Source organism: Lepus europaeus, chromosome 5 (genome assembly GCF_033115175.1).
Source record: "Lepus europaeus isolate LE1 chromosome 5, mLepTim1.pri, whole genome shotgun sequence".
NCBI lineage: Eukaryota > Metazoa > Chordata > Mammalia > Lagomorpha > Leporidae > Lepus > Lepus europaeus.
The window spans coordinates 36,302,398-36,326,665 of record NC_084831.1 but is presented as its reverse complement, the minus strand read 5'-3'; the positions used below and the strand labels follow the sequence as shown (position 1 = coordinate 36,326,665).

At 49.4% G+C, this 24,268-nt stretch overlaps 1 protein-coding gene across 2 annotated transcripts; it reads right to left on the bottom strand.

Moving 5' to 3' along the window:
* Positions 1-32: 32 nt before the first annotated feature.
* On the bottom strand, positions 33-22,880 carry KIF2C (kinesin family member 2C). Of its 2 annotated transcripts, XM_062191156.1 has the most exons (21): positions 22,689-22,880; positions 21,136-21,230; positions 17,666-17,767; positions 17,458-17,506; positions 13,626-13,748; positions 12,513-12,635; positions 11,578-11,678; positions 9,557-9,652; positions 8,824-8,878; positions 8,577-8,739; positions 6,994-7,084; positions 6,074-6,137; positions 5,903-5,994; positions 5,065-5,207; positions 4,107-4,311; positions 3,888-3,998; positions 3,345-3,412; positions 2,897-3,002; positions 2,694-2,807; positions 1,646-1,769; positions 33-1,500 (listed from the first exon to the last, which is right to left on the bottom strand). In XM_062191156.1, the coding sequence occupies exons 1-21, from the start codon at positions 22,756-22,758 to the stop codon at positions 1,418-1,420; spliced, it is 2,178 nt and encodes a 725-aa protein (XP_062047140.1). In that variant the 5' UTR covers positions 22,759-22,880; the 3' UTR covers positions 33-1,417. The 2 variants fall into 2 exon arrangements, with proteins under 2 accessions (XP_062047140.1, XP_062047141.1); XM_062191157.1 differs by lacking the exon at positions 12,513-12,635.
* Positions 22,881-24,268: the final 1,388 nt, after the last annotated feature.

Here is a 24,268-nt window from a genome sequence, read left to right as displayed (position 1 = left end):
TACAGAAGGGGGCGGGATTGGGTTTTGGAAGCTTTTTTTTTTTTTAATTTAAGGTTTATTCATTTATTTGAAAGGCAGAAATATACAGAGAAAAGGAGAAAGAATCTTCCATCCACTGGTTCACTCCCCAAATGGCCAAAATGGCCAGGACTAGGACAGGCCAAAGCCAGGAGCCAGGAGTTTCTTCCGGGTCTCCACTTCGGGTACAAGTGCCCAAGGACTTGGGCCATCTTTCTGGAAGGTTTTTTAAGGTCACAGAGATGGTGTCATTTGTCAAGCTTTTGACTAGGCCAAATTTCTCAATCCAGAAATTCAAACGTAATGGCTCCTGGAACTAGTAATTCTCTCACCAGGAGGTAGACTGTCCTTGTTTCACAAAGGAAGCATCAGGCTGAGGGCCAGAACCTGGTGCGCTGACCCCCGTGATCCCTGGAGTTTCAGCGGTGGCGCCCCTGCCCATATCCCTGATTGAAGCCTCCTGACCAGGCACTTGATTCCACGGCTCCTAGCCTTGGAACCAGCGGTCTCATTACCACTCAGTACTTCATACTCTGTACTTGGAATATGGAGTCTTCCAGTTTGTAAACTGTCCCTGCCCTGTGCTTGGCTCAGACAACTCGGCAAACTTCTCATTTTTTGAGATCAAATTGGCGTGGTCCTTCAGATCCTTGCCTGTCCAGCAAGTCAAGTGCTTTCTTGTTAGTGTTCCCACAGAATTCTTGAGTAGACTCCAATAGACAAAGGCATCTCCTTTTTATAGTTCCTTTCTCTAGGAAAGGGCCCCAGAGCCTCCTGAGTGTCTAACCAAACAGGAACGTGTCAGAGTGGAGGCTTCAGCCTGTCACTGAAACTGCAGGGGTAGTACTGAGCCAGCACTGCCCAGAGGTCACGCTGCGGTCCTGTCCTGAGTCCCAGGAGGCTCAGACACATCTTAGACCCTCCTCCTACACCACTCAAAAGGCTGATTTTTTTTTTTTCTTGCTTTATTGTGAGACACATGAATAAACACATAAAACAGCAGGGATCCTCTCGGGCCTTAAAAATAGCAAGGAAGGAGGAGGTCCCAGAAACTTTTTTTTTTTTCAGTTAGAAGACATAAGAGCCTGGACCAAGAGTGTGGAAAGCAGATCAGCGTCAGCAGAGCTGAACCCAAGCTCCTTCTCTGTCTCCAGGGAGTCCTCCCCCAGCAAGCAACACACAGCAACTAGGATGTCCTCCTTCCTTGCCCCCTTAGGGGGACAACTGAGGAAACAGAAAGTAGCATCCGGTGTCACTCTGACCCCTCCCCAGCTGCCCTGGGACCCACGCCCCCATACTTGGCATTTACTGACACCCATCCCAGCTCAGACCCTGGCCAACCCACAGGTGCCCAAAGTTTGCCAAGGAGGGTGTGAGACAGATCTTTTATTTGCAGTTGTCACTGGGGCCGTTTCTTGTTGCTTATCTGTCTGCTGGCCTGCTCTTCCAGCTGCATGGCCACACGCAAAGCCTTGATGACATCTGGAAGGAAGGGGCAGTGTGGGACACATGGGGTCAGCGGAGTCCCAGAGGCCCCCATTCACTCAGGGCAGAGCTGCCACCACCACTTTGCCTGGGAGCCACAGAGGCCACCACGGTCTGCTGGCACCCATCCAGCCGCACCCACCTCGCAGAGCCGAGAAGTGCTTGGCTTGCTGGGCCAGGGCAGATTCCGCTTTGTTCACAAAAGTCTCCAGGTCATAGTCTGGCTGCTCGGTCATCTCGGAGAGCTCAAGCCAGCCTGGTCCTTGCTGCAACAACACAGGAAAGACCCTATCAACCCAGAACCAACCAAGCTACTTCTGCACATCTTTCTTGGGGCTGTACATGCAACACAGATGCCTGCACAGGATGCCACCCTTCAAGGGTCAGCGTTGTGGCATAGCGGATAAAGCAGCTCCACTTCTGACCCAGCACCCTGCTGATGAGCCTGGCAAAGTAGCCAGAGGATGGTGCAAGTACTTGAGCCCCTGCACCCACATGGGAGACCCGAAGAAGCTCCTAGCTTCAGCTGTTGTGGACATTTGGAGAGTGAACCAGCAGGTGGAAGATCTTTCAAATTAATTAATCAATCTTAAAAAAAAAAAAAAAAAAAAGACGCCACTCCTCTGTCCACAGCCCATATCCTGCCCCCTGCCCCTCTCTCCTGGGAAATCCTCAGCATGATCCATACTCTTCCTATTCAACTGTCTCTAACCCCTATGTTGAATGAATGACATCATTGTTCTTCATGCCCAAGCCTGAAATCTGAGTGGCAGCTAATAGAGCTTTCTTTCACCTTGCTTGATCTCAAAACCTGCCAATTCCATTCCCTAAATAGTTCTGGGTCTTATCCCATGGCCAAGCACACATGGTCTAGGCACCAACATTTCTATGGGATTCTTCCCAAATATTTCCTTACTTCTTCCACCTTTGCTCGTCCTTTCTAGTCCCCAAACCAGGATCCACATTGTGGCCACAGGAATGCAGCCAAAGCTCTGATACAACCATGTCACCACTCTGCCAAACTTCTTCCAATGGCTTCTCCTCTCTCAGTAATGAAGTCTGGGCACTTGGCATAAACTACATACAAGACTCTAGCTTTAGGGCCCTGCTGACCTTTCCACAGCGCTGACACTCCGAGGGCTGTGCCAGGGTGGATACCCAGCCCCTCTCCCAAGAGGGCCACTTCCCACCTGTATAATCTCCTTGAGCTCTTCCACAGCCCTCTCTTCCAGCTCCCTGATCTGAGTCATGGCTTCATTAAAGCTGGACATCTGGGAAGACAGTTCCTCCTCTTCATTGGAGAACTAAGGGAGCCAAGAGAAAGACAGTGTGGCCCAGTCCCTACCTCTGCAGGCCCCATTTCTGTCTTGCCTGTCCCTGCCCTGCCCCTTACGTTGCTTGCAATCCGGGCCCCCTTAGAGCTGGCTTCCATCTCTTCTGTTTCCATCTGAGTTGGCTGCTCTCCACTGGGTCCACTGTGGGGACTCAGTTCCTTGACCCTGAGGAAACAATAACTCTGGGATCCCACAGCAGCTCTCTGGCACCCACCACAGGAAGACAGCCCCACCCGGGGTGCAAGGGGGTGGAGGAGCACCTTTGCCTTCAGCCAAGGAGAAGCGGTGTAAAGATGAAGCCAGTCTGGTTAAGAAACAGACATGGCTGACTCACCAAGGCCCAGAGAGGAAGGGACAGACCTGGCATCATGGCTGAAATCCCAAGCCTCGGATTTCTGAGTCACAGGACATAGCCGACACTGAGGTCCCCAAGCCTTCCCGCTTCCAGCATTGCCATGTCCTTCCCCGATGCCGGCCCCCATCCTACCTGGCTATAGGTACTAGTACCTGTCTGCATATCGGAGTGTGTTTAAGGTATATTCACAGGAGCTTATGCCCGGTGAGATCATGGCAATCTGCCAAAGAGGGAAAGGATGGTTAGAGGCTGAAGATCACAGGGTGAGGGCACTAGACACCCTGCTCCTACAGTGGCTGCCAAGACCCACAGTTAGATGAGAGCACTCAATAGCACCCAGGCTGTGCATCCCCAGCTGGTAGGGAGAGGCCATTCCCTGGAGGGAAGGGAGGGTAGACGTCACCTTGAAGGGTTTGGGGATAAAATGGGTAGAGGATGAAAAATCATTCAAAGCTGGAACCTCATGCTTTGGTCTGTTTTCTAGGTTGAAACCCAGTGAGCCTGAGGGAAGCCATGCAAGACAGGACTCGGCTCTCCTGCTTACTCGGAGGGAGGGCTTCTGAATTTTGAAACTCCCTTCTCACTATCCCCAGGCAGCCAGGTGCTGAGCCTCCTGCCCACGGACAGAACTAAATGTCTCTTTGGAAAGCAATTGTTTCCTCCTGCACCATCACCTCCAAAGCTACTGCACTCACCATGCAAGTCCTTGAGTTTTCCCCGATAAAGGAGTCCCTGAGCACCTGCGTCAGCTTGCTCTCGCGGAACGGGGTATGAGCCTTGTTCTGTCCCAGGGCCCTGATGCACTCCTGTGGAGTGAGAGCAGCAACAAATGAGGTCCCTTCTTTCCTCCTGTGTAACTGCTCCCTCTCTTCCAGCAGAACTCCAAGGCAGCCCCTCCACGCTCATCCCACTACCTTCAGGGCCAGGAGACTCTTGTTAATTTCTGCACCCTCCATGCGAGTCTGCCGGTCAGCGCTAGAAGTGTCAGCACCTCGCTCATTCCCTGCCAGATCCACCAAAGAGAATTTGCCATGCATTCTCCCTTTGGCTCGAAGAAGAATCTGGAAGCAGGCATGGGACCGGGAGGAGTTGGAGTTGGCAAATGTCTGCCCAGAGGTCCTATAGCAAGAGGGCAAAGAAAGGCTATGAGCTTTTGGGGTCACCAGGCCCCCGGCACCCCAGAGTCCAGGCCACCTCAGTCTCTGGTGAGGGAGGGACCTGGCAGGACTCTAAGAAGTCCTAAGTTCCTGTCCCAGCCTTCATGCTGCTCTGCTTGGGCAGCAGCTCTCCCTCCAGACTAATCTGGCCTAACACATTTTCTTGACAGCCAGAATGGATTCAGTGTGAGGGCCTTGGCTAGACCTGGGGGCTTGTGTGAACTTGCCGAAGGAAAGCAGTGTCCTGTGTCACACAGAGGACACGCAGGGAAGGGGGAGGGGGGCTGTAATGAACCATCTGGTAAAGCTGATGGCCCTGCAGGGGACAGCACTCCTCCAGGGCCTCTGCAGCTGCTCAGCTCCACACTGGGTCATGCCTAAGGCCTTGATGGCAGTGTTCCCTACTTCTTATACAGGAGTTATGGCTCCATTACTTCCAGCCAGGAACAGACCTAGAGCTCCTAACTCCTACCACAAAGGGATGAGAGAACAAGGAAAAACCCAGGTTAGTCAGGAAACATGCCTCCAAGGGAATAGCCTGCAAACGAAGCCTGCTTTGGTTAGATTAAAGCACTCTCAGTTCTGATGATCTCTGGCCTTTATAGCCTTTACCAAACTGGGGGGAAGCCACACTGTAGAAGCAGAAATGGGCTCAGGGCTAGCCTGCCACCTGAACCATGCATTATCTGGCCCTGTCCTCTTCCAGCGCTCTGACCTGCAGGTGCTGCCCATGTCGATCATCCTGATGACATCATCAGCGGAGTTGACCAGGTGCTCCTGCAGCCCCACCACCTGCACTTGTTGCTTGCCATCTTCCAGCACACGCAGTTTGGCCTTCTTGTTGAGCAAGTCGAACAGCTGTGCCAGACAGGAAGCAGGAGGCTGAGACCATAAGTCACCCTACCCAACTCCTCCCTTCTACAGAGCCCGTGGCAGCTGGACAAGGACAGAGAGAACCCAGGCTGACAGATCCCAGTCTAGCAGAGGGCATTATACTTGGGATCTGAACCAAGCTGCCTTGGTTTGAAGCAACTCTGCTACACTATCAACTGTGCCAACCTCGGCAAGTTATTTAACCACTCCAGCCTTGTTTCTCATCCGTGAAGTTGAGACCACAAAGTGTTTCAGATAGTGCTTAGCATATGGTACCCTAATATGATAAATATTAGCTACTTTTAATACTCAAATCTTGCTCTAGGGAAGACAACTCTGCAAAAACCAACACACTGTTAGGAAGTAGAGAGAAAGGTATAGGAGAGGAAGGGGCAATTAGGAGAATGAATGAGTACAATCAGGGAAGCAGGTGACAGAGAAGGTAGGTCAAGGAATGATGGTGCACCCAGGCAAACCCCCATCTGAGAAGGAGCCCTGAGTCGTCCTGCTATTCCTGTTGATGAAACCACCCCATAAAATCCTCTACTCATGCAGGGCAGGTGGTCCATCAGGTTTGACAGCTAACAGGTTGTTGGGCTGCTATCAACTTCCAGCAGAATTCAAGGTTTTAGAAAGTCAGAAACCCCAACAGCATAAACAAGGAGCTCCTTGCCAGCCACCTTTCCATTGTAGATCTCAAAGAACGTCACATAGACTTCTAGGCCCAGGTTTCGGTAGCGAGGCTGATTCTTCAGCAGGAAGACATCTCGGGCTGAGAGAGAGTGAGCCTGGATAAGTAAACAACCTGCCTTCCTGTGCCCAACCCCAATGCGACAGAACGCAATACCTACAGGCCATGGCGTAGATCCCTTTCGATGCATTCTGGCCTTTACCAGCTAGGTCTCCACCCATAGTCTGCAAAAGGAAGGGGGAGAAGACCCTTGAGGGAACAGGCACTTGGTGCAGCAGTTAATATGCTGACTGGGACACCAACATTCCATTATCAGAGTAAGCAGGTTCGAGTCCTGGGAGGTTCTAGCTTCCTGCTAATACACAACCTTGGTGGCAGCAGATCATGGCCTAAGGGCTTGGGTACCTGCCACCCACTTGAGAGAGCAAATTTAAGTTCCTAGCTCTCGGGGCCAACATCGTGGCATAGCAGGTTAAGGTGCCACCTTTGATGCCAGCATCCCATAAGGGTGCCAGTTTGAGTCCTGCCTGCTCTGCTTCCAATCCAGCTCTCTGCTAATGGCCTGGGAAAAGGAACAAAAGATGGCCCAAGTGTTTGGGTCCCTGCCACCCATGTGGAAGACCTGGAAGAAGCTCCTGGCTCTGGATTGGCCTAGCTCTGCTCATTGCAGTCATCTGGGGAGTGAACCAGTGGATGGAAGATCTCTCTGATCTGTCTCTCCCTCTCTCTGTGTAACTCTTTCAAATAAATAAGTAAATAAATATTTAAGTTCCTAGCTCTTGGCTGTTCTGGGCATTTGGTGAATAAACCAGCAAATGGAAGTCTCTCTCTGCCTTTGTCACACACACACACACCCGGCCCTTGGTTCAGGCCAGAATTCTACTGGTTCCACTGCAACAGTGAGACACACTGTTAAAAGCCAGGAGGAGGCTGGATTTAGATCGACCTCAGCCCCACCCCACATCTGCTGTGGTGAGAGCATATGGAGATCTGCACTGAATTTCTGGAAGAAGCTCACTGTCCTCCAGGCCCAGTGCTGCACCACAGGAAGGCTCTCCCCATCCAGCCCTGAATACTCACATGTGTCTTGCCACTTCCTGTCTGGCCATATGCAAAGCAAGTTGCTTTTCCCCCTTCAAAAATTGTCTGTACCAGTGGCCTTGCTGTGAATCTAGGAGAAAGGATGCAGAGGAGGGTAAGAGTATTTGTGGAGCCATCCCTCAGTATCTGCACGGGATTGATTTCAGGACCCCTACCCCCCAACCCGGTGCCAAAATCCACAGTTACTCAAATTCTTGTATGAAATGCCATAGTATTTATATATAACCTATGCACATCCTCTCCTATTCTTTAGCTCATCTATATTTCATAATACCTAACACAATGTAAACGTTATATAAAGAGTTGTCACACTGTACAGCTTAGGAAGCAATGACAAAGGGGGAAAACCTGTGCATGTTGAATATAGGTACATTTTTTCCTGAATATTTTTGACCCATGGTTGGTTGAAGTCATGGATCCAGAACTTATTGATACAGGGCCAGTGTTGTGGTGCAGGTTAAACCAGCACTTGTGAGACAGGCATCCTACACTGGAGTGCCAGTTCTAGTTCCAGCTCCTCTGTTTCCAGTCCAGCTTTCTGCTAATGTACCTGGGAAGGCAGAGGAAGATGGCCCAAGTGCTTGCGTCCCTATCACCCATGTGATAGACCCAGATGGAGTTCCTGGCTCCTGGCTTCAGCCTGGTAGTCATGAGCCAGATGTGGCCTATGCCTAGTGTGTCAAACTCTGCTCCAGAACTTTCTGTGATGATTGGACAGTAGCCACTGTGCTGTCCAATAGTAGCCACTGCTTGGCCGGCGCTGTGGCTTAACAGGCTAATCCTCTGCCTTCTGGCGCCGGCACACCGGGTTCTAGTCCCGGTTGGGGCGCCGGATTCTATCCCGGTTGCCCCTCTTCCAGGCCAGCTCTCTGCTGTGGCCCGGGAAGGCAGTGGAGGATGGCCCAAGTGCTCGGGCCCTGCACCCGCATGGGAGACCGGGAGAGGCACCTGGCTCCTGGCTTCGGATCAGCGAGATGAGCCGGCCGTAGCGGCCATTGGAGGGTAAACCAACGGCAAAAAGGAAGACCTTTCTCTCTGTCTCTCTCTCTCACTATCCACTCTGCCTGTCGAAAAAAAAAAAAAAAAAAAGTAGCCACTGCCACATGTGGCAACTGATCAACTGAAATATGGGCAGTATAAATAAAGCACTGGAATTTGAATTTAAGTTTTATTTAGATTTATTTAAATAGTCATATGAGTCTAGTGTGTGTCTGAGCAGAGCTGAGGTTCCCTGAGCCTATTAAGTCCGATGGGAATAGGGGTAGCTGATTTAGACACCAGGAGGACCCCTGGAGCCTGTCCAGCCCAGCCTCAAAGTGTACTGGATAATACCTCACTCGTGATCCATTCACTAAAGCTGCAGACAGAGATGTGACAAGTACAAAATGGGGCTGTCCTGGGGCTAGAAGCCAGAGCTTCTAGCGCTGACCCCAGAAAACATGAGAGGCCAGCAAGGGGTTTCAACTCCAGGGTGTCTGTGCGTAGTGTTACCAAAGTATCCTGCATCTGAAAGTGGAAAGCTCAGGGAAGGAGGACACAAGGAGAAAAAAAAAAAGACTAACCTGTAGACAACTTCATTTGAAACTGTTTCATCAAATGCAAAGTCAAAGCAGAATGCTTGGTTCTCCAGATACTTTGTTAAGTCCACTTTTAATCTGGGTTCATGTACCAAGACAAGACACTTGCTAGGAACGGAAATCACATCAATTTCCTTCTTGGCCAGTTCTGCAGAAAGAGAATTTTAGGAGGTGCTTGCTGGACGCAGAGGGACTCACGTGACAGCATCTTTCTGACCAGCTGCTTCCCTACCTTGTTTATTCAGCGGGCGTTTCCTAACGCAGACACATATCCTGTGCTCTTCAATCTGCGGGAGGAGAGGAGGCCATGAGCCAGCAGAGGGCAGAGCAGAATCAAAAGCAAGCTTGGGGGTGACTGCAGCTCATGATAGTCGGCTATGCATTTTATGAGGAACTAGAAGAGAGGAGCTCACAGGCAATGGAAATGCTAATCACTGTGATGAGACCAGTACATGCTGTATAAGTCTCCTGATACCACACAGTGCCCCATAAATATGTACAATTAGTATATGCTAATGGAAAGTATATAAAACCTTCATGGGATGGAAAAAATGTTAGAGTTCTCAAAATTTTTAGAAAGAGCAAGTTTGTCCAGACGCCCTCCTCTCTAACCCCTCATCTAGCCATTACGGGTCAAGATCTAACACTAGTTCCCTTGCCTCTCCCATTAGCTACTCTCGAGGACAAGGTATCACTAATTTTTTTCCTAGTTTCCCCACTCTGATATCTATAGGAGGTCTCAGAACTGCTTTCATGGTCATTAGTAAAAATCTAGCCAACCTCATGTAGAAGGCAGGGAGTACAGTTCAAGCCCTCCCTTCTCGGCCTCATGAGCTCCAGCCCTCAAAAAACTCACAAGTGAGTGAAGACTCCTGGACTTACATTCCTGTAAAGGTAAGTTTCCTGTCGTTCAGTTGGATACCTACTCAGGGGAAGTGAGGTAGAAGTCCTTTGAATTTACTTACAGGGTCGGTCACAGTAAGTGGATGACATTCCAAAGTAGCCCGAAATTCTTTAATCATCCGGGCAAATTCCCAGTTTGGAAAGCTGGTATCGTACTCCTATTGGAGACAATAGCAAAACAGGGCAGACTGTTAAGCTGTAAGTGCTCTTAGGCCTCAGTGCTAAGCAGCAACAACAGCTCTTGAGCAACTTCATGACTAACAAAGCTGCAAATCTGGCTCTAGGCTGAGCGGCCAGGTACAAAGCCCTGGGGACCAGAGTTTGGCAGGAGGCCCAGGCATGCACCAAATCACCCTGAAAGTGGACTAGGCTGTGCTTCACATCCTAGGAGGCACAGCAACAGGCAGGACATCCTCAGAGCAATTAACCCAACTAAGGGGACTCCACTGCCTTCTTCCCCCTGCCACTGCGCATATTCACCATTTCAGGGAAGGTGGAGGAAAGCAGAAAACTACCCAGCACCCCTCTGGTCATGGAACCATGTGATGGGCTTGCTCACTGGACAATCAGCATTAAATATTCCTCATCTGAGGGCTTCAGAAAAATTTTTGACTATAGTATTTGTTCCTGAATCCTCATGAGAAACCAGCTAAACTTTTTGGATACCAGAATTAGAGCCTTAGAAATGCCAGAGCCCAGAGCCAGCATTGTGGCACAGCAGGTAAAGCTGCCACCTGCAACTCTGGCATCCCACATGGACACCAGTTCAAGTCCTGACTGCTGCTCCACTTTTAATCCAGCTCCCTGCTAATAGTCTGGGGAAGTGGAAAATGGCTCAAGTGCTTGGGAACGTGCACTCTCATGGGAGACCTGGATGAAGCTCCTGGCTCCTGGCTTCAGCTTGGTTCAGCCCTGGCCATTGCAGCTATCTGGGGAATAAACCAGTGGATGGAGGCTCTGTCTCTCCCTCTGTATAACTCTTCCAAATAAATAAACAAATATTTAAATAAATAAATACATTTAAATAATGAATATATCTAAATTTAAATAAATAAATAAATGCTGAGTCCCAGGGTATTTGGCATAGCAGTTTATTTACTTATTTTCAAAGATTTATTTATTTATGTGAAAAGCAGAGTTATGGGGGTGGGGGAGACAGAGAGATCTTCCATCTGCCGGGTCATCCCCAAATGGCTGCAATGGTTGGAGCTGAGCCAATCTGAAGCCAGGAGCCAGGAGCTTCTTCCAGGTCTCCCACGTGGGTGCAGGGGCCCAAGTACTTGGGCCATTTTCCACTGCTTTCCCAGGTATATTAGTAGGGAGCTGGATCAGAAGTGGAGCAGCTGGGACACAAACCAGTCCATACAGGACTGCAGGTGGTGGCTTTAATCTCTATGCCACAGAGCCAGACCATTATTTATTTATTTTTAAAGATTTATTTATTAATTTGAAAGGCAGAATAACAGAAAAGAAGAGATAGCAGACAGAGATCTCCCATCTGCTGGTTCACTTCTCAAATGCCAACAGTCAGGGCTGGACCAGGCTGATGGCAGGAGCCAGGAACTCCATCTGGGTCTCCCATGTGGGCTGCAGGGGACCAAGCACTTCAGCTATCACCTGTTGCCTCCCAGGATGCATCAGCAGGATAGTCAGAATAGTCAGAAAACCAGCACCCTGATATAGGATGCTTAGCTGGTACAGTGGTTTAGGTTGCTGCTTGGGATGCCCACATACCATGCTGGAGTGCCTAGTTCGAGTCCTGGTTACTCTGCTTCTGATCCAGTTCCCTGCTAAACGCACATCCTGGGAAGAAGGTGATGGCTCAAGTACTTGGGTCTCTGCCACCCATGAGAGATGCTTTCAGCCTGGCCCAGACCAGGCTGTTGTGGGCATTTAGGGAGTGAACTGGTAGATCTACAATCTATTTCTCTGCCTTTCAAATAAAATGAAAAAAGTTCAAAACTTAAAAAATAACAACAAAAGAATGAAATGCTGGAGCCCAGTTGTATCTCTGCTGCCCATAAGATTTTTAGCTAAGGATGGATGTCTTATAACCCCTGCTTTAGCTTCCCAAGAAAGGTACCTGTGCCCGCTTTATTCTCATTTCAGAGTTCTGGGCCCTCTTCTCTTCTCGCTTGTTCTTCATTCTTTCCATTTCCTTCACAAGACATGATTTCCGTCGAACTAGAGAGGAAAGAAAAGGAAGCTCACTCTTACCTGTCTAGGCCACCTGATGTCTCTGCTGTGACCGAGCGCTGGGGCTTTAGCAGCGACAGGCCTATTCTAGATCCTCGAGTGCAAGGAGAAGCAGCACAGATGTGACTTCTGGATGAATGAATCTGCATGGCACTCGGCTACTGTGAAGTCAGAGCAGTGACAGCAGCACTCCAGTTGTAACCCAAGCTCCTGCTATGTTTCTGTGGCTATTTTTTCAATAATCAAAAAGAGATGAAGGTGGGCATTTGCTCCAGTGGTTAAGACATTAGTTGATACCTGTGTCCCAAATTGAATGCTTAGGTTTGACAGCCGGCTCTGGCTCCTGATTCTAGCTTCCTATTCAAGCAGACAGATCCTGGGAGGCACTAGTGATGACTCAAGTGGTTGGATTCCTGCCACCCACATGGGAGACCTGTATTGAGTTCCCTGCTCCTGGCTTCAATATCCATACTCCTGAGTCATAGTGGGCATTTGAGGAGTGAACAGTGGAGAGGAGCTCTCTCTTTTTCTGTCTCTCAAATAAACAGAAATTTAGAGGACAAAAAACAGGTGAGAAAGCACCTGTTGGTTTCGATAGTCATTCTCAGTTGTTCTTCAGGTGACAGCCAAGACTTTAGCTGTGACAACACTGCAACTGCGTCTGACAGCTCCTGCCCAATCTTTTACCCCTTGAGAAAGACTGATTCCACAGGCACAGGAAACTGTGTCCCCATGTGACAAACAGGGTTTGAACTCAGGCACAGAATGGTAACCACCTGTCCTGCCCTAGGGCCAGCACAGCAGGCAGCTCAGTGTGTCTACCTGGGTTCACAGTGTTTGCAGAGGAGCTGCCTCGGTTGGAATGCACCTGCTCTTCCACCTCCTCGCTGACCATCGTCAATGGTATTTCAGCCACTGCAGGGCAGGAGGGCCTAGGGGGGCCAGCTGTGGGGGAACAAGAATCAGTGGAGAAGCAAGCAGATACACTGCAGCTGTCCTCATTTGAGCCCTGGCGGGTGCTGGGCCAGGAAAAGCACTGCCTCAGCAGGGGTTCCGGCGCTTAAGAGTACAGGCAAAGCCTGAGCCTTCCCCTCACCTCAACCCACACCCCAGACCCGACCATCCTGTCCGCAAGGGCTGGCTCCGTGGGTCAAAGTATCACAATGGGTGTGAGAATTCTCAGAATGGGCTTTGCCATGAAGGGAAAAGGCCTTTAGGGGCCTGAGCTCTTTAGATTTGACCCAAACAGGGGCTCTCAGCCCAGGCAGGCCTTTCCACCCCTCCTACTGAACAGCCAGGCCTTTCTAACTTCTCCAAAGCCTCAGGAACCCAGGTGGTTAACAAACATTGAAAAGCCAGGGCTTACAGGAAACCTGGGCAACAACTAATCACACTGACTCAACGCAGAAAGTACAATCCACAATGCTTCATTAGGTCCCCTTCATTTACATACATCCTATTAGATGAATTAGAGACATGTAAAGTATGATGATTATGCATCTTATAAAATCTGCAGCTACTTTACATATCTATCAACAACTGATAAACACTTAAAAATATTTTTTAAATTGCACTTATATAAAGCACAAAAAAAGAAAAACCCAATTTATGCCATTAGAGTCGGGGCTGTACATACCCTTGGGACAGTCATGAACTGGAAACATGCTGCAGTTGACCAGGAATGCTTTGATCTGGGTGTTAGCTACATGGGTGTGTTCAGTTTGTGAAAATGATATGTGCATATATACATATGCACGCGTACGTGTGTGTAAAGTCTCAATTAAGCAGAGTAAAATGAGATGATTCCCAAGAAAGGAAGCAGTGCTGGTACAGCAGAGGAGTAGAGGAATCCTACGGCATTCTAGCACAGGGCAGGGCAAAGTGTGAGGAGCCTGCTCCAGGGTCTCGAACAGGGACAGCACATTCACTACTCACCAGGAGCTGAAAACTGCTTGCGAGAGTTTGCAGACACAGGAAGCTCCACTTCCATGTCATTCTCCTGAGCGGCGATGCAAACCTCTGAGACAGTGGACATGCGAGTGGAGCGGCTTCGAAGACCTGGAGAATGAGGCCAACATGCAATCACTGTGGCTGTGGCCAGAAGGGGGAGCTAGGGGCAACCTTTAAGGTTCTGCACACAGTGAGATGGGTCTTGGCCTTGAGGAAAACAGCCCACCAACTTCCCAAGGAAAGTAAATATTTACAAAGAATAAGTCCCTGTGGCCGGCGCCGTGGCTCAACAGGCTAATCCTCTGCCTTGCGGCGCCGGCACACCGGGTTCTAGTCCCGGTCGGGGCACCGATCCTGTCCCGGTTGCCCCTCTTCCAGGCCAGCTCTCTGCTGTGGCCAGGGAGTGCAGTGGAGGATGGCCCGGGTGTTTGGGCTCTGCACCCCATGGGAGACCAGGATAAGCACCTGGCTCCTGCCATCGGAGCAGCACGGTGCGCCGGCCGCAGCGCGCTACCGCGGCGGCCATTGGAGGGTGAACCAACGGCAAAAGGAAGACCTTTCTCTCTGTCTCTCTCTCACTGTCCACTCTGCCTGTCAAAAAAAAAAAAAAAAAAAAAAAAAAGAATAAGTCCCTGTAACTCTAAAACTTAATTTTCCATATTCTGAAAATCTAGGAGCCAGCCGGCACCGTGGCTCAACAGGCTAATCCTCCGCCTTGCGGCGCCAGCACACCAGGTTCTAGTCCCGTTTGGGGCACTGGATGATGACCCAAGAGCTTGGGCCCTGCACCCGCATGGGAGACCAGGAGAAGCACCTGGCTCCTGGCTTCGGATCAGCGAGATGCGCCGGCCACAGCGGCCATTGGAGGGTGAACCAACGGCAAAAGGAAGACCTTTCTCTCTCTCTCTCTCTCTCACTGTCCACTCTGCCTGTCAAAAATTAAAAAAAAAAAAGAAAAAAGAAAGAAAAGAAAATCTAGAAGCCCTTGAGGCCAAAGGTAGAAGCCTCTGTCTTGAGTACACGGAGGGATCTGAGATCACTTCTGAACAGATGTATTCCAAGTCTTTTGAAATAGCATTATTAATCTGAACATCAGCAGTACCTACCACTGTATAAACCACATTCCCATTCCTCAAAGCAATACTATCCTGTAAATATCTGTATTCCTGTCTCATGCACAAGACACTAAGTTTCAGACTCATGAAGTAACTTGTCTAAATGTCATTCAACTAGTAAGTGCCAGAGCCAGGATGTGAACCCAGGGCTGTCAGATTACAAAGTCTAGGCTTTTCCCACTGCTTCAGGATGCTCCAGGCCTAAGTCCCAGCATTAGAAATCCCTGGGATCAGCTGCTATGATTTTCTGCAAACTTAAAAACATGGCTTAACTGAAAAAAACAACTTAGTTATACTTGAATTCTTATAAATTTTACAAGTCTAATAACAGAGGAAAAATGTGTCACTTATAAAATATATCATTATAAATTTCTGTTTGAAAACAGAACCTGTGGTATCATACAGGCAAACATCAACTTGTTCTGAATTTCTAAGTGTTATAGGTTTAGACCAATGGCTCTGTAGATGGTCCCCAACTTGCAATGGTTCAACTTATGATTTTTCAACTTAACAATGATGTGAAAGCAATACACATTCATTAGAAGTTGAATTTTGATCTTTTCCCAGGCTAGCAATAGTGATGTGATATTCTTTTACAATGCTGGCCGGCGGCAGGGAGCCCTAGCTCCCAGCTGTGTAACCATCAGGGTACACAACTGAGATCTCATAGTGTATTGTACTGCGGAACCATGATGCTCCATAGGTTAGGTGGATTAAATGCACTTTCGTTTTTTAAAGATTTATTTGAAAGGTAGTTACAGGGGCTGGTGCTGTGGCATAGTGGCCTAAAGCCTCCACCTGTAGTGCCAGCATCCCACATAATATTTAAGCCATCTTCTGCTTTCCCAGGCCATAGCAGAGAGCTGGATTGAAAGAGGAGCAGCTGAGAGAGAGAGAGAGAGAGGTCTTCCAAGCACTTGTTCACTCCCCAACTGACCGCTATGGCCGGAGCTGTGCAGATCCGAAGTCAGGAGACAGGAGCTTCCTCTGGATCTTCCCATATGGGTGCAGGGGCCCAAGGATCTGGGCCATCTTCCACTGCTTTCCCAGGCCATAGCAGAGAGCTGGATTACAAGTGGAGCAGCCGGGTCTCAAACCCGTGCCCATATAGGATGCTGGCACTGCAGACAGCAGCTTTATCTGCTACACCACAGCACCAGCCCCAAGGAAATGGATTATTATAATGTTCCTATTTCTCAGATGATTTGTGTTGACTAATCTGTATATAATTTTTTTCCCATTAAAAGAAGTTATGGTGGAGTGGACATTTGGTACAGTGGTTTAGATGTCACATCCCATATTGAGCACTTGGGTTTGAGTCCCTGCTCTGATTCCAAACCTGTTTCCTGCTAATATGCATCTTGGGAGGCCGGAGAGAATGGCTAAAGTACGCTGGTCCTTGCTACCCATATAGGAGGTTCAGATGAAATTCTGGATTCCTGGTTCTGGTCTGGCCTAGCCCTGGCTTTTGTGAGCATTTAGGAAATGAGCCAGCACATGGAAGAATTCTGTCTCTTATCTCTCTGTTGCTCTTTCAAATAAATAAAAATAAATCTAAAACACTTGGGACTAGCATTGTGGTGCAGTGGGTTGAGCCACTGCTTTTGACACCAGCATCCCATATCAGAGGGCCAGTTCAACTCTCCACAGCTCTGCTTTTGGATCCAGCTTCCTGCTAATGTGCCTAGGAAGGAAACCTGGGAAGGTGCCAAGTACTGGGACCTCTGCCACCCATCTGGAAGAACAGGATGTAGTTCCTGGCTCCTGGCTTCAGCCTGGCTGTTCAAGTCATCTGAGGCATGAACTAGCAGATGGATGATCTCTCTCTCTCTCTGTGTTGATCTACCTTTCAAATAAAAAAAAAGAAAAAGAGCTGCGGCAGTATCTCTTGGGGATCACATGGAATGGGACTGCTATCATTTCATCTCTCGAACAGGCCCTGAAGAACCAATCAGCAATATGGGGCCGGCACCACACCACCCAGACTCTCTTGCAATGGTGCCATCTTCCACCCAGGGTCCTCAGAACCTAACGCTCCAGACATGTATTCTCTGGGTCCCTGAGGTAGCTGGATCATGTCGGACCAATGACAATTGTGAACTAGGCTATGCATAGGCTCACTGGCCTGCAAGGCACTGTGGGCTTTTTCTTGGGCAGTTTGTGCCTTTAGCCGCCCTCTATAGGCACAGTCTATCACAGTCACAGTAGATTTGGGCTGAGTGCTTCTGTACAGTAAGTCAGTCCAACCTTCTCTTAAAATTCTTAAGAGGCGCTGCTGTTATTCTCCTGTCCCGCCTCCATATCACCATCACCTGGCTTCTAAATGGCCCAGACGTAACACCTGCTTTCTGCAGTCTCACTCTAAGGCATACTGTACCCCTAGGAAGTTAGGCCCTAGGTAGGTAAGCCTGCCAGTGGCTGATTCCCACTCTCCTAAGCATCGAGCTCTGGATTCTACAGGAAAGGCTTCTAAGCCAGCTTGCAAACTTCCCAAATACACCAGTTGCCTTAGAAGTTGGCCCAACAGCTATAGGTTGGATTCTCCCTGAGAAAGATGCTGGGAACACAGGACAGAACTCTGTTCACACAGAAACCACCTGGGAGAGTGAACAACGAATCTACTCCACAGTTCCAACTCTAAGCCACAAGAGCTTTATTCCTGCTACAAACTGCATGACAACAACAAGTAGAAATCCATGTACCTTCTTTTGGAGCAGGAATTTTGGAGTTGACTGATCTGCGTTTTTGTTTCTGGAAAACAAAACAATATATGTCTCATCGATTTTTAAAGGCGTTTCTGAGCCGATGTGTTGTGCTGAAGACCCAGGCAGGCCCAGAAAATAAATCAGCAAAGAACCAATATGTGAAGTGAATCCTCTGGGCACTGGCTGCAGCCAGATGCGACACTACCTGGACTGTTACATTTTCCTGCAGGGGCAGATTGTCCTTCGGGTGTAAGGGAAGAAGCTGTAAGAGTTCTGGGTTTATTGCAGCCACATCATCAAAATCAATCTGCAATGAGAAGGTAAAAGTCTCAGTGAAACAACACAGCTTGTTCAATCCAAACACATCTCTACAGCCAAGGATAATCCCTAGACCCAGACTCAACCAACTTCAAGTCCCATTAAGCACTAATAACTATAAATAAACGGTTACTCCTTAGTAATGGTTACCATCTAGATGGATATAGGTTTCTGATTCCCAAGCCAACGGGAATTGTCAGTAATGAAAATGAGGTGGAGAGGAAGGCAGACAGGCAGGCACTCTGGTAGTCCACGGCAGATCCAGGCCACTTGGCTCCCCTACTGTTGTGCTGGGCAGTGGGATCCTGCTGGGCACAGTCCCCTAACTGGCTGACACAGAGCAGGAAACCAGCCCTAACTGTGTGATGATGATAGTCAAAATGGAGGGCCCGGCCCTTCAGGATCTTATGGGAAGGGACAAGTTCCCCACAGCTGCTACCTAACCTAAGCCTACCTACATTTTCTACTGGGCCCAGAAATACAGCTTTCTGCTCATGCCTTATTTCCTGTTTATGCCTGCAATGAGGTCACAATTCCAGGTTTACATCATCAGAGTCCTGCAACCCTCTGGGAACCACTCAGACATAACCAGTGTAACTTCACAGTAGGTTCAAACACACCAAAATTAGTCCCAACTTGGTCTGTTTACCTTTCAAAACGTAACAGAGGTTGAGCATGCACTCCAGGAGGAGGCCTTTACCTCCTGTATATGCAACCTGTATTTATTAACTGGTCTCTTCAGTTACCAGCACAGGTAAGAGTATTGTGCAAGGGGAAGATATTCAAAGACAAAGACATATATCACTGGGGCCATCATGACACCAGCATCCTATATAAATGTTGCTTCAAGTTCCAGCTGTTCCACTTCTTCTTCTTTTTTTTTTTTTTTTTTTTGACAGGCAGAGTGGACAGTGAGAGAGAGACAGAGAGAAAGGTCTTCCTTTGCCGTTGGTTCATCCTCCAATGGCCGCCGTGGCCAGCACGCTGCGGCCGGCGCACCGTGCTGATCCGATGGCAGGAGCCAGGAGCTTTTCCTGGTCTCCTATGCAGGTGCAGGGCCCAAACACTTGGGCCATCCTCCACTGGCTTCCCGGGCCATAGCAGAGAGCTGGCCTGGAAGAGGGGCAATCGGGACAGAATCCAGCGCCCCGACCGGGACTAGAACCCGGTGTGCCGGCGCCGCAAGGCGGAAGATTAGCCTATTGAGCTGCGGCGCCGGCCTTGTTCCACTTCTGATCCAGTTCCCTGCTAATGCACCTGGGAAAGCAGGAGAAGATGATCCAAGTACTTGGGCCCCTACCAACCACTTGGGAGACCCAGATGGCATTCCAGGCTCTTGGCTTTGGCCAGCCCAGCCCCGATCATTGCAGTCATCTGGGGAATGAAGCAGCAGACAGAAGACTTCTTTCTCTCTCTCTAACTTTTTGGACAGCGATGGACACTCAGTATACATACCTCCCCCACTTCCAAACTCCAAACTCCAGAGACATAAACGACTCATGAGACCAGAGTTCTTACCTATTCTGATATCAACTGGTTCTCATGTTGAGGATTAAGGGAGAGCATCCTAAGAAGGGGGAACGTGAGTTGCGAGTGTAGACAGCAAGGCAGGGTGGTGAGCTGCCCCATTTGCCAGGCTCAGGACACTTTGGAAGAGTGTATGGTACAAAAAACAAACAAAAAAAGGTGGATGGGATCAGATTTTGAAAGGGCTCTGAGGGGGCCAGTGTTGTGGCACAGGTTAATCCCATATGGCATCCCATATGGGCATCAGTTCAAGTCCCGGCTGCTCCTCTTCTGATCCAGCTCTCTGCCATGGCCTGGGAAAGCAGAAGATGGCCCAAGTGCTTGGGCCCCTGCACCCACATAGGAGACCTGGAGGATGCTCCTGGCTCCTGGCTTCAGATTGGCTCAGCTCCAGCCACTGTGGCAATATGGGGGAGTGAACCAATGGATGGAAGACCTCTCTCTCTCTGTCTCTCCTTCTCACTGTCTGTAACTCCACCTCTCAAATAAATTAATACTTTTTTTTTTTTTTTTTTTTTTTTTTTTTTACAGGCAGAGTGGATAGTGAGAGAGACAGAGAGAAAGGTCTTCCTTTTTGCCTTTGGTTCACCCTCCAATGGCCGCTGCGGCCGGCGCATCTCGCTGATCCGAAGGCAGGAGCCAGGTGCTTCTCCTGGTCTCAAATTAATACATTCTTGAAAAGCAGGGGGGGGGTGGCTCTGAATGCCCTACTAAGTTTAGACTATTTTCCCAAAGGCAATAATTAAGCTAGGGTGAGACCCAATAGGAAATATATTCCTAAGCAAACAACAAAAACAAAAAAAAAGTCACAGGGCACTGTGAAGAGCTTGTTTAAAGGAATTTTGGGAACAGATGATGGAAGGCATTCACTCCTTGTATTTCTGAGCTATGCCACCTGCACACCTACCACAGGCATTATGCTCAGCAAGCCCTTTACTTGTCCTGTCTCCTTAAGCTCTGTGAAAGACGGTTCAAGACTCTTATTCACCCCTGTATTCCTGGCACACAACATACTGTCTAGCATTTTGGAACCAGTCCAAAAGGATTTGTTAAGTAAGTTCTCCTAGCAACCCTAATAGGTAGACATTGTCATCTTTGCTTTATAGATGAGACACTTTCTAAGAGAGGCAGAACATGCCTGAGAACACACAGAGCGACACAAGAATCCAGGCTTCAATAGTGACATTTTCATCACACCCCAATGTCTCTAGAACATCAATGCTTGTCACAGCTCTCCTCTTTTCAAATTCCTCCCAGGGCTCCCCACTGTTTTCAGAAGAAAATCTAATATCTTCGTGTCAGAGAGAAAGGTCCTCTAGTTTCCTTCTGTAACTGTTTTGCTGCTGCCAAGGATCCTGAGCCTTCCACTGCCCACAGCCTTCTTCACCCACAGTCCCCGCGGGTGCCATCTTGCTGCTTCAGCTGAGCATTCACGACCCAGAATCCCAGCCCACCCTCAGCGAGCTCCCCTCTCTGAGCCGCTCTAGCACTACTCGTCGCACCATTCTTCACGACCTGACTTCTGTTCGCTGTTTCACAAACTGAGCTATTGATTTTACTGCCCCGGATGATATCACGGGTGGTGTGCATTCAGAACCGAGCTTGGGTGAACACGGGTTTTGGATTCTGTGCAGCCTGCTCTCTGTGAATACATCAGAATCTTCTGACTGCTTCAGTTTAGAGCAGACTTGACTAAACAAAATCACAATGTACACAAGGAGGGCTATTTTTCAGATTGGGGAGACAACATAGCATCAGAAATTGGGCTCTCGGAGGTTCTTCCACACATAGGAAGATATTAACTGTGGTAGACGTATTCATCACACCTACCTCTTTGCCCTTTGTGGTACCTCCTTCTGTCCACTCCACTGAAATGCAAGATTTCTCCAAGCTCACAGTCCTTATGACGGCACTGTGTATCAAGCCTAAAACACAGAAAGACCAGAGTTACCCACCTGCTTCATTTTTAGGATCGTACAGACTCCCAATGTTAACTTGGACAAAGAGGCAGCTGAATTTTTTTTCTTTTTTATTTTTTTTTATAGTTTATTTTTTTTTTGGACAGGCAGAGTGGACAGTAGAGGGAGACAGAGAGAAAGGTCTTCCTTTTTGCCGTTGGTTCACCCTCCAATGGCCGCCGCGGTAGGCGCGCTGCAGCCGGCGCACCGCGCTGATCCGATGGCAGGAGCCAGGTGCTTATCCTGGTCTCCCATGGGGTGCAGGGCCCAAGCACTTGGGCCATCCTCCACTGCACTCCCTGGCCACAGCAGAGAGCTGGCCTGGAAGAGGGACAACCGGGACAGGATCGGTGCCCCGACCGGGACTAGAACCCGGTGTGCTGGCGCCGCAAGGCGGAGGATTAGCCTATTGAGCCGCGGCGCCGGCCTGAATTTTTTTTCTTTTTTAAACACCAAGAGACAAACCTGGGACTTCACCCTTAGAACATCTCACAGTGAGGTAGGCAGGAAACAGGTCTTTAAATGAGTTGCATGGGATAAGGCTTCACTCCCACTCAAAAAGAGAACCCTCAAGTACAGGCATTTAGGCTTGCAGGTCAGATGTCTGCGCACTACATCAGAGTACCTGGCTTTGATTCCTGCTCCCATCACTGAAGGCTGGAGCCTCCTGCTAATGCACATACTGGTAGCCGGTGGTGCCAGTGGGTGCTGCCACCCATGTGGAAGACCTGGATTACAGTCCAGGCCCTGGCTTTGGACATCTGGGGAGCAAACTAGTAGATGGGAGCTCTGTCTCTTTATATAAATACGTATTTCTTTATTGAAAGAGAGGCCAAAGGTACGAAAGAGTTTCTGATCAACGTGAGAGTCAATACAGTCATGCGAACTGTGCTGAACACAACACTGAGGATCCAGACATCTCCGACCACTCTCCTAAAATCAGGAATATCGAACCTGTCCGAGCCGCAGCAGCTGCGCAGCCACAAGCACCACCGGATTACACGCTCCCCAGGAGCAAGGATCTTGTCCGTCTTGTTGATTCTGAATACCACTGCCTGACACACTGCGACTCACCAACTTCTGCTGGAGTAGAGGGCCACAAAACCGATATCCCCACAAAAGCGGGCAAGTTTCAGGGGAGAATTCTGGAAGGGAACTAAATCTAATTTCAGCCCTAATTTCCCTGGCAGGTCCAGTGACCACGGAGAAGCTCCGCCCACTCCCGGAGTGCAGGGACCCCAAACCAGCACAGAGGTTTCTACCCTTACGTAGGGAAGACCGACTGCCAATGTAGAAACTCCGACCCTGCGTTTGCGGGGAAAATTCCCAACAGCGTCTCGGGGCCCTGCCGTTTGAGAGCAGGGTAGTAATTTCAGCCCTCTCTCAGTTCATAGGTCCCCATGGCCTCGGGACCCAGCCCCTCACCATTACTGCGTTGGATCTTGATGGTGAGACCGGGAAACAGGCGCGCCGGAAGCGATGACTCCATGGGCATTCGGAGGTCCTCCAGGAAGAAAAATGCGAAAACGCCAAGAAATCACAACTCTGCTAAACCTCCGAATTCACAAACCGCCGTAGTTTAAATCCCGCGCGCCAGCGTCCCTGATGACGTCACATGCTGCGCCAGCCTCGCTTCCGCCAGTCAGCGGTGCCCTGCGGGGCCTTGTGGGATATGTAGTTCCCAGCCCGTTTGCCGGCGCTCGGGACAGCCTGTTCGTCTAGCCACACCCGCGAGCGCCGTGCCTGCTGGGAATTTCGCCGGAAGTTGGCGTGAAAGGGCTGTTCTTGCGTTAAGTACTGCATCCGTGCCTCGGTGACGGGTGTGTAGTGCTCGGTGTTTGAGAGTGAGGGCTCCGGACCCTGCAGCCATGGTTCAAATCCTGGCTTGTTCAGTTGCTAGTTCAGGGACGGAGGAGAAGTTAGAATCTTGACTCGGTGCCCAGTGTGCAGTGTGGAAGCGTGTTTTCTCACTGGAGGAGTTGTGTAGGGAGCCCCCCTGCAAGACACGGCTTCACCCGGAGATTATTGTCTGCCAAGTGCTAGGCGTGGTGCTAGACGATGCAAATAGCAGAAGTAAGACACATGGTTCTCGTTCCCGTTGATCTGTCATCTCCGATAAGAACAGGGAACCAACAAAGTGCCCAACAGAAGTTACGGGAGGGAGCCACGTTGTGGTGCAGCGGCTGCTTCGCAGCTGGCATCCCGTGTAGGATTTAGAGGAGACCAATGGAAAGGCGTGTTATACAGTGGTAGGTACTGCTGATGTTCAGATTAATAATGCTTTTTCGAAAGATTTGGAATAGATCTGTTCCGAAGTGATCTCAGGTCCCTCCGTGTACTCAAGGCAGAGGCTTCTATGTTTGCCCTCAAGGGCTCCTAGATTTTCAGAATATGGAAAGTTAAGTTTTAGAGTTACAGGGACTTGTTCTTTGTAAATATTTACTTTCCTTGGGAGGAAGGATGGGAAGTCGGTGGGCTGCTTTCCTCGTAGCCAGGATCCGTCTCACTGTGTGCAGAGCCTTAAAGGTTGCCCCTAGCTCCCCCTTTTGGCCTCTGGGTTGCCAGCAGCACCGATTGCTTTTTGGCTTCCCGTCCGGTTTCCTGCTAATGCGCCTAGGAAAGCAGGAGAAGACGGCCCATGTATTTGGGTGCCTGCCACCCCGTGGGAGACCAGAATGCAGATCCTGGCTTCAGCCTGGTCCCGATCTGACCGTTGCAACCATTTGGGGAGTGCACTGCCAAATGGAAGATCTCTCTCTCTCTCTCTCTCTCTCTCTCTCGTCACTTTGCCTTTCAAATAAATAAATCTTTTAAAAAGTTATGGGAGACCATTGGTTTAGATTGGACCCCTGCACTAGGCACCAGTGGCCAAACCAGAATTGAGTCACTTATGCTGAGGTTCAGTCACTATGCTGAAATTAAGTTGTTTATCTGACTTCCTAGAAATCTGGAGGGTGAGAGGTAAGAGCCAAATCCCATGACAAGCCAGTTCTCCCTGTCATGAT